Source organism: Eretmochelys imbricata, chromosome 7 (assembly GCF_965152235.1).
Source record: "Eretmochelys imbricata isolate rEreImb1 chromosome 7, rEreImb1.hap1, whole genome shotgun sequence".
Lineage (NCBI taxonomy): Eukaryota > Metazoa > Chordata > Testudines > Cheloniidae > Eretmochelys > Eretmochelys imbricata.
In genome coordinates, this window is record NC_135578.1 from 51663925 (window position 1) to 51678697 (window position 14773).

Genomic DNA, 14773 nt, shown 5'->3' on the forward strand with positions numbered 1-14773 from the left:
TCCCTAGGGGAATAGGAGTGGAAAGATCAGAACCCGTCCCTAATGAAAGCCCACTCGGCTGAAGCCACAGACTAACCAGCATTGCCAAGAACCAGCAGTGAAACTGACTTAAGGACAGTTTCTTTCTAGAGGAAGATGGAAATGAAGTGTGCCTGGCTCACTTACAATCCCATGGCCCTCCTTGGGCCCACTCAGGCCTTGTCTACATGGAACTTTTTGTGCATGGTAGCAGAGTCCACACAGCAAGTTAGCACATGGCAAACTAATTTGTGCTGTACATTCACAGCCCAGCTTGTTGCACATTAACTTGCCATATAGACAAGCCCTTATACTCTACTTCACCCAAGGAAAATCATCTGCATGACTCTCGCACAGCTTCTTACTTCAAGGCTTCTGATGCTGCACCCAGAAACACTGGACTTATAAATGGGAAGACTAGCTCCTGGTGGACATTTAAGCTGCCCAGAAAAAGGTTCAGATGCAAACTGTAATCCCCTGCAGCTTCGAAGTACTGCACAAGCAGCTCCCCAAGTCAGAAGGGGTGAAGACAAGGAGTCTGAGGCATCACGCTTTTGCCTGAGGTAGAGGAGCTGCATGCAGAGGAAAACCACTGTAGCAAGGGAGTCTTGGACAGAGACAAGAGGGAGAAGCCCTTAGAGCAGTGAGAAAGGCCCCTCCCACAAGAGACAGAACCCCTCTGGGCTCTTAGGAAGAGTTTAAGTCTTGTCTGCCCTGGAGTCTTGCCCAACTGCAATCCCCAGTGCAGCTGCACTGGGGCAACAAGCAAGTTCACTGCCCTTGGCACCAGGACAGCTTGTCCCTGCCCAAAAGTGGAGTAAGATGCCCCAGTGCAAATTGCAGTTACTTGTGTCACACTGGGGGGTTGGCAGTGGTATGGCAGCACTAAAGGGTGGAAGTGGGGAAAATCCTCAGTGTCAACTAGAAACTGCTAACTGGCTCTTGCAAAGAACTCAGCCGAGGAAACAGATGTGCCAGTCTACCCCTACATCTACACACTATGCAAGGGCACGTACCTGTGAGCTTGGGCTTCTCAGACTCAGTGCTCAGCCTGTAGTTCCTCCGGGAAAAGGCAGTCCCAGCACCTCTCGACGTCATTCTTCACGGCTGTATGAACCACCACGGAGGCTGAAGCTGAAACAGGAAGGCACACCAGTCTGTCATTAGGAGCAAGGAGACTTGGTGAGAAAGGTCCCTCCCTTAGCTCTTGCCCATCATTATGAATCAGAGGCAAGCACAGAATGTCACTTAGATTTCCCTGGCTTTAGAAGTGCCCAACAAGGCACTGAACATGTACATGATGATGTCAGACAATTAACAGGTCCCTGCCCCAAGAGCTTGCCATACAACCAGGGAAGTTAACTGGAATAGGCTGCCAGCCCCACTCACAGTCTCAACTGAGGCCTGGGAGAGTGGGAGACAAGGCAATCATAACACATTGTAATTCAGCCATTCCCAGCACCTGACCCAGGTCATGTGACTCAGCGCCTACTTGCACCAGACAGTGCCCTCCACCCCCATGGGCTCTACAGCCGCCGAAGAGCTTAGGCTGTCTCACACCTAGAGCCACTACACAGAAACCGGGCAGCAGCAGTACATCAGTGCCCAGCATAGACACGCCTCATTCAAGAAGGGGCTCAGGGACAGCCATGTGGTACAAATACCAACCTAGCAGTCCTCACACTCATCCTGACAATACCTCACATGCCCACAGATATAGGAATAGACTGACACCTCATTCTTCTATTTGACAGTTTGTACAAGAGGGAACTGCCTTGGTCAGCGATGGGGGAAGGTAGAGAGAGGCCTGAACCAGACAAAAGCAGAACCACATTGCTTACAAAGCAGAGGAGCCATAGAGCATCCAAGGGGTTTTTACAGGGACAGCAACTAATTTGGCTGGAAGTGAATGAGCTACTGGTGAAGCAGTTTGCAAGGTGAAAACCTAGCATTAGCCTGAACATTTCTGATTGTTCCCAATATTACTAGAACTCAGAGAACTACCTCAGAGCCACCCCCAGGTACCCAAGTTCTCAGCCGGAGCAGATCACTGGCAGAAAGCAGAGTTCTCTAGACATCACCCATGTTGTTTAAAGGCTGCTGCCAAGGACAGCAGATGTGTCAGTTGCCAGCTGTGTTCTGGCTCACAAGTGCTGTGCATCTATTGTTTGTGAGCAAGCACTCTACTGAAAATCACTACAATCCTCCCACAAGTCCTTTGGAGAACAACTGTCTGATCAACTTCAGTGTGTTCCCTGCTCTAAAGAAAAAGAGCAGACAGGAAGCAGGCAGTGCAAAGCGAGTGCCTGAGCCTAGTGGAAACAGCACCAAGCAAGGTGCAGGGTGGAGACTAGGGCAGCTCAGAGGAAAAATGGAGACCCAAGCCAACAATTTAAGTACTGCAGGAAGCCCATTGGTGGGAGGTCAGTTGGGACTGCTAGGCCAACAGGCAGCAAAGGGAGAAACAAGGGACTGTAGAGAAAAAACAGGATTTCGTCCAATTCCACCAGAGCAATGAAGCAATCCCTATTGCACAGTTGCCCTGGACTGCAGTGATGGTGGGGCACTCTCTCACCTCTCCAGCGGAGTGTAATGAAAAACAAAATGATGGCAACAACTCAAAGTTAGAATGTACTAAACCCGCAGAATAGCTTTCATCTGAGAGCTGGATAACACACCACACAGAATTCACAATGATCTTGATAACCTGGAGAAAGTCTGAATTAAACAGACTGAAATTCAATTAGGACAAATGCAAAATACTCCACTCTGGAAGGAATAATCAACTGCGCAAATACAAAATGGTAAATGACTGCTTAGGAAGAAGTACTGAAGAAAAGGAGGGGGTGGTTATAGCAGATCACAGACTAAATAGGCATCAACAGTGTAATACTGTTGCAAAAAAAAATTGATAATCATTCTGGGATGTTGTGAGGATGTGAGAATTTTCTGTAATTTTTATGGATCTTTGTGTGCCTCGGTTTCTTCTATACATAGTAGTGATACCCAATGGGTGCGAAATGACTGTTTGCTCTCAAGGCAGGCTAAGTGATTCAGGTACAGCATGAATGTTGCCTACCTGTCTGAGGCTAAAGGAGTCCTTGGGAAAAGCCTGGAAGAGAAAACAATGGCAAACCAGTCACCAGGACATTGACATCTAGCAATCAACAACTCAGAGGAAATAGTTTCCTACTGAGAGGAGGGGAAATCTGAGTAATATCCCCCAGCTTGAGAACAAAGGCTGGGAGATGTGAGGTAGTGGGGAAATAGGAGCTGGCTGCTGGAAGGAGTTGGGACTCTCACCTGGGAACTGACCAAGGAAGTCAGACAGAGAGAGACTCAGCTTGTCTGGGCTCTGACTAATCAGAATGGACTTGGGCTATGCTTTAACTTTCAGTTCTCTGGGCTCCTCTAAAGACTTCCTAAACTGGGCTCCAGTTGACTAATAAACCTGACTATTTTGACAATGGTGCTGAAGTGTCACTGCAAATGTTTGGAGAGGCACATTAATCCCTAAAGAGTGTACAAGTCTCTACCAGGGTCCATCTCATCTGGACTAGCTGAACAGAGCTCACAGGGTGAGGCAGGAGTGCTGGAGCAGCAGAAGTTCAGTCTAAAGAGGCCAATCCTGTGCAGGATGAGTGAGGCCCTAGGGGGTCCAGCACACTGAAGAGGTTCCTCCTAGACCAGGGGTGGGCAAATGTTTTGGCCCGAGGGCCACATCTGGGAACAGAAATTGTATGGCAGGCAATGAATGCTCAGAAAATTGGGATTGGGGTGGGGGAGGGGGTGCAGGCTCTAGCTGGGGTGTGGGCTCTGGGGTGGAGCCAGAAATGAGGACTTCAGAGTGCGGGAGGGGGCCTTGAGCTGGGGTGGGGAAGTGAGGTGTGGGGAAGAGTGAGGCTCGGGGGTGGGGTTGGGAATGTGAGGTTTGGGGTGCAGGAGGGTGCTCCTGGCTCGGATCAAGGGGTTCAGAGTGTGGGAGGGGGATCAGGGATGGGGCAGGGAGTTGGGGCATGGGGAGAGGGTAGTGCAGGCTCCGGGCGGCACTTACCTCAAGCAGCTCCCGGAAGCAACGGCATGTCCCTTCTCCGGCTCCGACACGGAGGTGCAGCCAGATGGCTCTGCACACTGCCCCGTCCATAGGCATCACCCCTGCAGCTCCCATTGGAGCACCGGAATGGGGCCATGCCACAGCCTCCAGGAGCCATGTGGAGCGGCCCCTGACCCTGCGCTCCGGCTTGCTCACCAGAGTGGGGCCATGCAGCTGCTTCTAGGAGCCGCGTGGAGTGGCACCCAACCCTGCTCCCCAGTTGGAGAGCTGGAGGGTGGCCATGCTGTGGCTTCCCAGAGCTGTGTGGAGCAGCCCCCAACTCCTCAGCTGGAGTGCCGGAGCGGGGCAAGCCCCAGACCCCACTCCCCAGCATGAGCTAGAGGGCCAGCTTAAAACAGCTGGCGGGACGTAGCTTGCCCACCCCTGTCCTACAGTCTGTCCCAAAGCTGGGACATAGCACCAATCCTATGGATCCGTGACAGATGTATTAATAGGAGTGTTGTAAACAAAACACAAGAAATAACTCTTCGACTCCACTCTGCGCTGACAAGGCCTCAACTGAAGTATTGTGTCCAGTTCTGGGCACCACACTTCAAGGAAGATATGGACAAATTGGAGAAAGCCCAGAGGAAAGCAACAATAACGATCAACGGTTTAGGAAACATGACCTATGAAGAGAGGTTGAAAAAAACTGGGTTTGTTTAGTCTGGAGAAGAGAAGACTGAGCGAGAACATGACAACAGTCTTCAAGTACATAAAAGGTTGTCATAAAAAGGAGAGTGGTAATTTGTTCTCCTTAGCCACCGAGGATAGGGAAAGAAGCAATGGGCTTAAATTGCAACAACGGAGGTTTAGGTTGGACATTAGGAAAAAGTTCCTAATTGTCAGGGTAGCTCAACACTGGAACAAATTGCCTAGGGAGGTTGTGGAATATCTGTCAGTGGGGTTTTTTAAGAAGAGGTTAGACATCTGTCAGGGATGGTCCAGGAGATAATACTGAGCCCTGCCTCAGTGCAGGGGACTGAACTAGACCTATCAAGATCCCTTCCAGTTCTACAGTTCTATGATTTTCCCTTAAAACTAGTTGCTATGCTGCATGTGCAGTTTTAAAAGTTGCTTGGGAACTGTCAACAAGCATGACACTTTACTTTATCTTCAGAAGAAATAGCTGTGAAAACCAGGTAAGGGCGGGTTAATAGAATACCTTGAGGTGTATTATATGATAGGGAACCCAGTTTACCCTCCTCAAAACTGTACTTATTTTAACCTGCCAAAACACTTTAAAACAGCTAAAAAAACCCAGCAGAATAGGCACTACTGTATAGCACTTTGGATTTTCTAAAGAATTTTGACAGATTCCCCAACAAGTGTATTAAGGAAAAATGATATCAAGTGTGAAAGGTAAAGCACTGCCACTGCAATTAATTTAACAACCGCTTAAGGCAAAAGGAAACAAAGCACAGGGATAAAGGGCCAATTCTCAGTATGGAAAGACTAGAAGCTGAAGATTTATGGATTAGTGCTTGAGCTGGTGAGGTCTAAGATATTTGATAACTATCTGGGAGAGGATATGGAGTAGTTTGTAGCCATCTACCAAAGGCACATGTTGATTTTGGTTAATATATACTAAGAAAACCAGTGAGGAGTGACACAAAGGCCACCAAACAGAATTAGCAGCACAAGAGAAGATGAAGTTCAGTGAAGGCATGTAAAAGGTTATGATGCACATAGGAAACAAACAAGTTCTGTAAAATCTGTAAATTCTGAAACAAATCGGTGACTAGTGGAGACATCTGTTCAGTACACAACAGCATTCACAATACAGTAAATGTTTAGGCTCTTTTAAGAAATAAAGTATAATGATGCCCAAAGGAGTGTGTCCTTACCACAGCCTCTCTCACTACTATACCCCCCTCTTCTAGTGACCTCCACCGTGTGAGGAATGATCAGCTTGTCTTACCTCTATTTTGTCCCTCACTTCATCAACTAGGTAATCGGAGCAGGCAATTCTGAGATCAGCCCACTCTACTGTCCCTATTGCCACTTCTAATAGCCATAAACAAAAGCTTGTGTTTAAAAGGGACTAAGACATGGTACACATAATATCCGCTCTACCGCAAACCCTAAAAAGCAAGTTATGGAACAGCTCTTATCTGGACCCAACTACCCATGTAGCACCACTTTCAGGGAAAGCAACAGGCTCCACACCACACCGAACCTCCTACTGACTCCAAATAAGGAACCATGCTACACAGCACACTCACCTCCCTCATAGGTTACAGCAAAGCCTGGACTACACGGTCAGCAACAGCAGCAAACATTAAGGGTTGCCATACTGTGCATTCTGTATTTATGGGGAATGGGAAGGCTGCAATTAAGGTTTTGCTCAATACTATTAGGGGTTCGTATGGGCCACAGGAGGACAGCATTTCTTTTTTCCAGTTCCCTCTTAAAACATATTTATCTTTTCATACAGTAAGAAAATAGACTTAAAACCAGGTGCTACAGTGAAAAGCCACTCTAATCTACGTTCCAGTGGCTTTATCACACACAGTCTCTCAAGCTCCAAAACTGCCAGAGGCTTTAGGGAAACGGAAGACACTTCTCTTGACAACGGCCTGTAGCTTCAGTCCTCTTGGAAACAAAGGCCCCCCACACCAGTTAAACTGCAGCCATTTTTACAAAGGGTATAAGTAATTTCAGTACATTGTAAGTTATATGAACTGACAGCCATCTCAAGGGAGGGAAAATTGTAAGATAATGGGCAAGACAGAAAGACAAACTTTGCTTACCTTACAACCTAACCTTTTCAGCGTATATCTGCATTATAAGCACTACACTGGCACAGCTGCTATTCCGCTGTAGCTCTGTAGACACTTATTACAGTGACTAAAAGGGTTTTTCTGTCCCTGTAGTACAGTCTCTCTCAACCTGGGGACTGCAGGACAGTTTTAGGGGGGTTACCAGCAGGGCCGGAGTTACACTTGTTGGGGACCAGAGCAGAAACTAAAGAGCGTGAGCCCACAAAGAAGGTATGTGCGATGGTCTCTGGGGACAGAACCAGCACTGGATGCGGAAGCATTGACACTGACCCACGGGCTGGGTGGCCCGCTGAGGTGAGCCACACCACCCAGGGCCCACGCCCAAGCCTGAGCCCCGCCCAGGGCTGAAGCATGTAACTTAGCTTTGTGGGGCCCTGGCAATTGTCCTGCTTGCCAGCCCTAAGTATTAATCATGATTAACTTAGTGATATTTAAGGGGGAGGGTCACAATTGGGAGAGGGGTCACCTGCACAAAAAGGTTGAGACACACTGCTGTAGCAGATCCACCCGTGGAGAGGTGTTCATCCATTGCCCTAGCTGCGACTACAGTGGAGGTTAGCTCAACCTAAGTGCTGGCACAAAATTTTTCACAGCCCTGAGTCATAGCTAGTTTGAAGTAAGTTTTAAGGTGTAGACCAGGCCTCAGCATATATTTGAGGAATGCTAGCAAGAAGCTTCAACTATACAGAAAGCCAGCCCTTTGTTAGCAAGAAAGAGAGGAACAACAGGTCAAACACTGGAGAAAGTTCTTAAAGATCCCACTTTTAGTTAATTTTCACTAATAAACTCAGATTTAATTAATCTGTCAGAAAATTCATGTTTTACCTAAAGATCAGGTGCTGCACACTGGGGGAAGATATGACACACTTTTCATGCAGAACAATGTGAATGAATGCCTGAAGTGAAAGGGGAACCCCTGAGGTGCTACCACACGCATACTAGAGCCATCTCTTTGGGCCTGCAGCACAGCAACGCTGACTGGCCTTCAAGGCCCACGGGCTGCTTGCACTAGTTGCCAATAGATCTATCCTAGCCCCCAGGCAAGCAACCCTACGCCAAGCGCAGTGGGCACTTAGTCCCCATCACCTTGCTGGGCTTCCCTAGGCTTCGGCTGAGTGCAAAATTAACTCACTTGTCTCACTACTTTTATTATGACGGAGCCCAGGGGCTTTTAGTCTAGGAACACCCACTTCCCATCGGGGCCCCTGCTCCCACCCCAACCAGCCCCAGACCCGTCCAGGGTCCCCCCCACCAGTCCTCGACCCATCCACTCCCATCCAGGGCCCCCTCCCACCAGTCCCAGCTCCCGACCACCCACTCCCACCCAGGGACAACCCCCCCACCCCGACCCACCAGCTCCCGCCCAGGGACACCCCCCCTCACCCCGACCCACCCACTCCTGCCCAGGGACACCCTCCCCACCAGCCCCCCCCCCGACACGCCCTCTCCCACCAAGCGACACCCCACCAGCTCCGGACCCAGCCCCTCCCACAGAGCCCACCCCCAACACCCGGACCCGCCCACTCCCACCCAGGGAAACCCCACCACCACCAGCCGGCGACCCACCCAGGTTCTCCTCCCACCAGACCCAGCCCCCGACCCAACCGCTCCCGCCCAGGGACACACACGCCCCACCGGTCCCTGACCCCGACCCCACCCCACCAGACCCCGACCCGCCCAGGGGCCGCAGCGCAGCACCCACGGCCCCAGGCGCTCTGGAGCCGCAGCAGGGAGCCCGGATCGAGCAAGGCCCACGGACACTCACCCGCCAGAGCCCCTCAGTCGCAACAACCACCCGGCTACGGACGGAGTCCCAGCAGGGACACTGCGGCCGGGGCGGGGCTGCGCCGATAGCCTGATTGGCGGAACGGGCCGCTCTCCGCGGGCGGAGCGCTAGGCTGGGCTGGCGGCGCAGCGCCACCTGCTGGGGGAGTGCGTCAGCCCGTCCCAGCCCAGCCCTCGTGCCGGGTGTCTCACGCGCGGCTGGGAGCTGCGGGGTCTCGGCTGTGACGTGCCGAGCCGTGCCGTGCTCAACCTAGAGGGACCCCGCTCAGTACAGCGCGGAGCGCCCCTGCGGCAGGCCCGGAGCGGGGTCCGTGTCCATGTCCATCTGGGCGGGGCGCGCTGTCAGACCTGCGGGCCAGGGATGTGGAGATTGCAGGGTCCTTCATCTGCATATTGTGTTAGCTCATTTACATAAAATACAACCAGCTTCCCTGTGCTCCACCAATATTCAATAACATGGGCCTGGCTCCGCCAATGTTTGGGTTTATATTTAATCAGAGCCATCCCGTCCATAGGATGGACGGGGGCAACTGCCCCAGGAACTGCTCTTTCGGGGGGGTCCCACACCTCAGGGGGACATGGGGTCCAGGGCAGCCTGGGGGCTAGCAGGGGGCCTGACGACAGCAGCAGCAAGGGACCCGGCCCCAGGCCGCTCCACCCCTTCCCCCAAGACCCCGACCGTGCCCCACCTCTTTCCGGCTTCTGCCCCCTCCCCCAAGCAACGCAGGGAACGGGGCGGGTTGCTTGCTGCTGCCAGCAAAAGCGGATAACTACCGCGCTGCAGAAGGGAGGGTCAGTCTGCTTGGGCTGACCTGCTGGCTGGAGCTTTCCCTCTTCCTCTCTGAGCTGTTGCTGCTAGGTAGAGCTCTCTTCTTTCTCGGAGGACTGCTGCTGAATGAGGGGGGCCTTGCTGGCCTGCCTCCCCCACCTCTGGAGGGAGAAGCCAGGACCCCACTAATGCCACCTGTGTGGGGGTCCTTCCTGCCTGGCCGCCAGCGCTGCTGCTGCATTTGTCCTGGGGAAGTGCTGGAGTAGAAGAGGACTAATAGGACCATCGGCTGCTGGGGAAGCGCACAGAGACTCTGGAGCCCACTCTGGAGGGGGCTATTGAGGACTGAGTGATTATCAAACTGCGCTTTTGTGGTGGGGGTCCTGACTGTGTTTGTGGGGATGTAGGGTGTGTGGCATGGAGCCTGCCCCCAGTCCATCTGTGTCTCCCGCAACCCCCACCATCACCGTTGCCCCCTCCACCACGCCCACCAGCCACATACCATCTACCTCAAGCTCCTGCCTCTAGGACTCAGCTGCTTGCCTGGCCTGCCACGCCCATTTCCACCATTTGGGCCTGCAGCAGCAGCCCAGTCACAGTGACTTTTCGCAAGCACACGTGGGTGCACGTGCCCCCTCTCCTATTTTGGACTGCGCCCCCTCCAATTAAAGCCCTTTGACCCCCAGCTTTTTTGCCTAAGCCCTTTGCGAGCCCAGTTTGTTTGCCTGCCCTGCCCTTTTCCCTCTGTGGTTTGGTTTGTTTGCCCTGCCCCGGTCCTACAGCTAGCCCCTGGGTTGCCCTGCACCACCACCAGCCTGGTTGCTCCCTTTCCTTTGCGGCCCCCCCCTTGCCCTAATTGGTCCTCCCTTCGTGTGCCCATACCCCCTCTCATGTGCTTGTGTCTCCCCCCCCCCATTTTGGTTGATCACTGCACCCCCCTGATGTTCTTGTGACCTTCCCTCCCTTAGTGCAGCTAGAGGAGCCGGACTTCCATCCTAGGTCGGTAACTGACCCGACCCCCCACACCCCCTGTCCTTGATAGCCCCCCTATCTGCCCCCCCCATTTTGGCACCCTCTTCCCCTGCCTGCAGCCTAGCAGGGAGGAATGGTTGACCTGCTTCCCCTTTCAACCCCTTTCTTTGGTGTTTTTCCCCTTCTTTCCCCTTCTTTGTGGCTCATCATGGCAGGAGACACTGTGGGTGGTATCCCTGGGGCAGACCCCACCCCCCCGACATCCTCCCAGGCACTACTTCAACCGCCGCTGCCTAACGACCGGCTATCGCCCCTGCTGGGGCGCCAGCAGCAGCGGGCAATGGGGTGACCTCCGCTACTGCCACGTCTCTCGCCCCCTCCGATTCTGGGGGAGCTCCCCCTGCCAGTGGGAACGGCCAAGGCAAAAAGAAAGGAAAGAGCCCCACTAAAAAGACTAGGCCCTCCATGGTAGGGGCTGCCCCCACTGCCGCGGCCCCGCCTTTGTCTGCGGCGTCCCTCCCCACTGCTCCCTCCATTAGCACCGCAGCAGCCCCCTCCAACGGCCCCCAGAGCGTATACCCCGCCAACTACTACGTAATTTCTCCCAGCCACCGCCGCTGTTACCATCCCTAGCGGCCGGGTCCCTTCCCCACCTTGACCAGGAAGCACGGCGTCCGTTGCCTCCTAGTGCCCGCCTTGTCCCATGTGGAGACCTACGTGGGGGCGTTGGCAAGGGTGGTGGGGCCCACGGCCATTGTGGTGGCCTCCAGAATGTATGGCAAGGTCATCTTTGTCCACCACCCAGGAGGCGGTGGAGAAGGGCCTGGTGGTGGGGGGCATGTTTGTCCCCATGGAGCCTGTCATAAATATAAAGGGAAAGGTAAACCCCTTTGAAATCCCTCCTGGCCAGGGGAAAGCTCCTCTCACCTGTAAAGGGTTAAGAAGCTAAAGGTAACCTCGCTGGCACCTGACCAAAATGACCAATGAGGAGACAAGATACTTTCAAAAGTTGGGAGGAGGGAGAGAAACAAAGGGTCTCTGTCTGTCTATATGCTGTTTCTGCCGGGGATAGACCAGGAATGGAGTGAGCTGTAGCTCACGAAAGCTCATGCTCAAATAAATTGGTTAGTCTCTAAGGTGCCACAAGTACTCCTTTTCTTTTTGCGAATACAGACTAACACGGCTGTTACTCTGAAACCTTAGAACTTTTAGTAAGTAATCTAGCTAGGTACGTGTTAGATTATGATTTCTTTAAATGGCTGAGAAAAGAATTGTGCTGAATAGAATAACTATTTCTGTTTGTGTATCTTTTTTGTAACGTAAGGTTTTGCCTAGAGGGGTTCTCTATGTTTTGAATCTAATTACCCTGTAAGGTATCTACCATCCTGATTTTACAGAGGTGATTTCTTTACTTCTATTTCTATTAAAAGTCTTCTTGTAAGAAAACTGAATGTTTTTTCATTGCTCTCAGATCCAAGGGTTTGGGTCTGTGGTCACCTATGCAAATTGGTGAGGCTTTTTATCCAACATTTCCCAGGAAAGGGGGGGTGCAAGTGTTGGGAGGATTGTTCTTAAGATCCAAGGGTCTGGGTCTGTAGTCACCTCGTCAAATTGGTGAGGCTTTTTACCAAACCTTGTCCAGGAAGTGGGGTGCAAGGTTTTGAGAAGTATTTTGGGGGGAAAGACATTTCCAAACAGCTCTTCCCCAGTAACCAGTATTTGTTTGGTGGTGGTAGTGGCCAATCCAAGGACAAAGGGTGGAATATTTTGTACCTTGGGGAAGTTTTGACCTAAGCTGGTAAAGATAAGCTTAGGAGGTTTTTCATGCAGGTCCCCACAACTGTACCCTAGCGTTCAGAGTGGGGAAGGAACCTTGACAGAGCCGCTGGAGGACCTGGGTGCCTGTGTAGTCCTGACCTCCTTTCCTCCCCAATGCTGCCCACCCTCTCGACCCTGGGGAAACCGATCTCTGTCATCAGCCCTCTCCCGCTGGGCTGCAAAGACCCCACCCTCTGTCACATCCTCTCGTTCCGCCAGCAGGTGCAGCTTCAACTGTCGCCAGCGGCGCATGGCGGAGAGGCGCTCGAGGGGTCTTTACTGGTCCCCTACCAGGGAGCCCATTACTGGGTGCATTATTCCATGGGGGAGGCCTGGTCCTACCTCTGCCATGCGATGGGGCACATGCGGAGGGACTGCCCCTTGGCCCAGCATGGAGGAGCGCCTGAGACCCCCGAGCCCCAGCAGGGTGCCAGCCCCGTCATTGCCAGCACCCCTGGCTGCCTGGCACCTGGAGCTGCCCCTTCTCCTTCTCAGTCCACCACTGCTCCCCCTCATACCCAAGGGGTATTCCCCCCAGTGTGCCCAGACAAGCAGGAGAGCCCCGCCTCTGCTGCATGCACTCTGGCGGGGCCTGTAGAGGAGGGTGTGGTGGGGGTATCGCCGGGCATGGGAAAGGGCCCGCCCCAGGGGAATCTGCCCTCTCTCGTGCTGCTCCACCGTTGCCTTCCTGAGTCATCTTCCCTGTCCCCAGACCCAATCCCTGTTACTCAGCCTGCAGACAATGCCATGGAGGGCTGGACCCTAGTACAGGGAAAGCGGGGCAAGCGGAAGGCTCGAGTTCCGCTCCTGCCATCTGATGCGGAGGACCCCTGGAAAACCAGGAAGGGGGGCATCGCTGCCGAACCTTCCGCCCTGCCCAGGGCTGTGTTCCATCTATGGGTGCCAGCTGGGGAAGACGTGGCAGTACCAGAGAGGAGTGGGGTGGTGTCATAGAGCCCCTCCTGCCTGCTTAACATCTAAAACCCCTGCGAGCCCCAAAGCGAGCATCGCCCCGGAGTCAGACCCAGAGCCTCGATCTCCTCAAATATGGATGTAAATTCTTTCACAGATTAGACTCCTTCCTAGTCTGGGCCCAATCCTTTTCCCGGTACAGTCCTTGTTAGTTCGAGCAGGCATCTCAGGTGGTAAGCAGGGGCTTTCTCGGGACTGGCAGCCTCCTTTGTCCTGCTCCACCCCCTTTTATAGCTTTGGCACAAGATGGGAATCTTTTGTCTCTCTGGGTCCCCACCCCCCCTTCTAAATGGAAAAGTACCAGATTTAAGATGGACTCCATGTCCTGTGACACCCCAGGCTCCATTCTTCCTGGGCTGGCCCACACATACACAGGAAGGTTTGCAAGTAAACAGAGCCATTTACAGTTCATTGATTCTGAAGCACCCTTAATGGCTTCTACTTAACATGTTTACATCAGTAATACAAGCTTATAGCATATTCTCCTAACTCCAGACATAGAAATAATACATGCAAACAACTAGGATGACTGTAGGATTCATACAAGGTTTATGCGCTTGGCAACATTCAGGGCACACCCGGAGTGTTGTGCTGGACCTGTGCACACACAGCTCCTTTCAAGGGCATCAACCTTGGAATCTCGCCCAGATGACATGAACCGTGGGAAGCCTCCCAGGACTGGGCTCAAGGCCCAAGAGCAAGGAATGCGGTAGATAGAAACGGGTAAATAAGAATGTTAAACAAAGCCAGTGTATTCCTTTTATCTGTTGGAGAATGTAATGCGCGGGGGGAGAGAAAAGAAAAAAGGAGAGAGTGAAAAGCTGACAGGCAGAAGCCCGTTAGCAGACCAGCTTGCTTGCTTGCTTAAAGCTCTGTGCTGTCTTGTCATTGAACTGCCACAACTGGCGCCCAAACGTGGGGCCCTCAGCACTCACCTCACCCGGCAAGGGTTTCAGACGCGTCACTCATCCGCTTCGCGGATCCTGGTGAGTATTTTTCATTGTGGTAAGTATGGGAAGCTCCCTCTCTGCTTTGCAAGTGCAACACCGCAGTGAGCTACAGTATTTGCTGCGTAAGGCTCAGCATGATTGCCCCACTCGAGAACTCACTCTTCTGCTACAGGAGGTGAGTGCCCAGTGCCCGTGGTACCCTGAAGCTGGAACCCTTAAGCTAGCGGACTGGGAGCGGTTGGGCCAGACATTGCACAAAGAGCCTCGGGCGCCCGTGCAGGCTCTACATGCCTGGCACCTCTGCCACGATGCGATACAGCGTGTCACCTCGGACAGGCCCTCCCTCGTGAGGCTGGTGATCTCGCCATGCCCGTCCACTCCTGCAGCCATCCCCCCTCCTGGCAATGCGACACAGCGTGTTGCCTCGGAAAGGCCCTCTCCCGCGCCAACAGAGGGGCTGCCGATCTTGCCACCCCCGTCTGCTCCTGCAACCATCCCTCCCCCTGCTTTGCCCCCAGTGCCTCTATTACCACCGCCTCCCTGGCCTTCCCCACCGGAGCCGGTGTGTGATCACCCTCCCCACGTGGGGCCCCATGCTCCGGGGCCCCCTGGA

The 14773-nt window shown here is 53.1% G+C and overlaps 1 protein-coding gene across 6 annotated transcripts in view; it reads right to left on the reverse strand.

The window, feature by feature from the left end:
* The window catches only part of RNF123 (ring finger protein 123), a 152163-nt gene extending 143413 nt beyond the window's left edge, over positions 1 to 8750 (reverse strand). For 5 of the 6 annotated variants that reach the window (XM_077821983.1, XM_077821985.1, XM_077821982.1 and 2 more), the window contains exons 1-2: positions 8660 to 8750; positions 1035 to 1152 (exon numbers count right to left, since the gene is read on the reverse strand). In XM_077821983.1, the coding sequence (XP_077678109.1) occupies positions 1035 to 1116 (82 nt within the window). In that variant the 5' untranslated portion in view covers positions 1117 to 1152; positions 8660 to 8750. Of the gene's footprint in view, positions 1 to 1034; positions 1153 to 8659 lie in introns of those variants that run through there. The other variant, XM_077821986.1, reaches the window with a different exon arrangement.
* Between the last annotated feature and the right edge of the window lie 6023 nt (positions 8751 to 14773).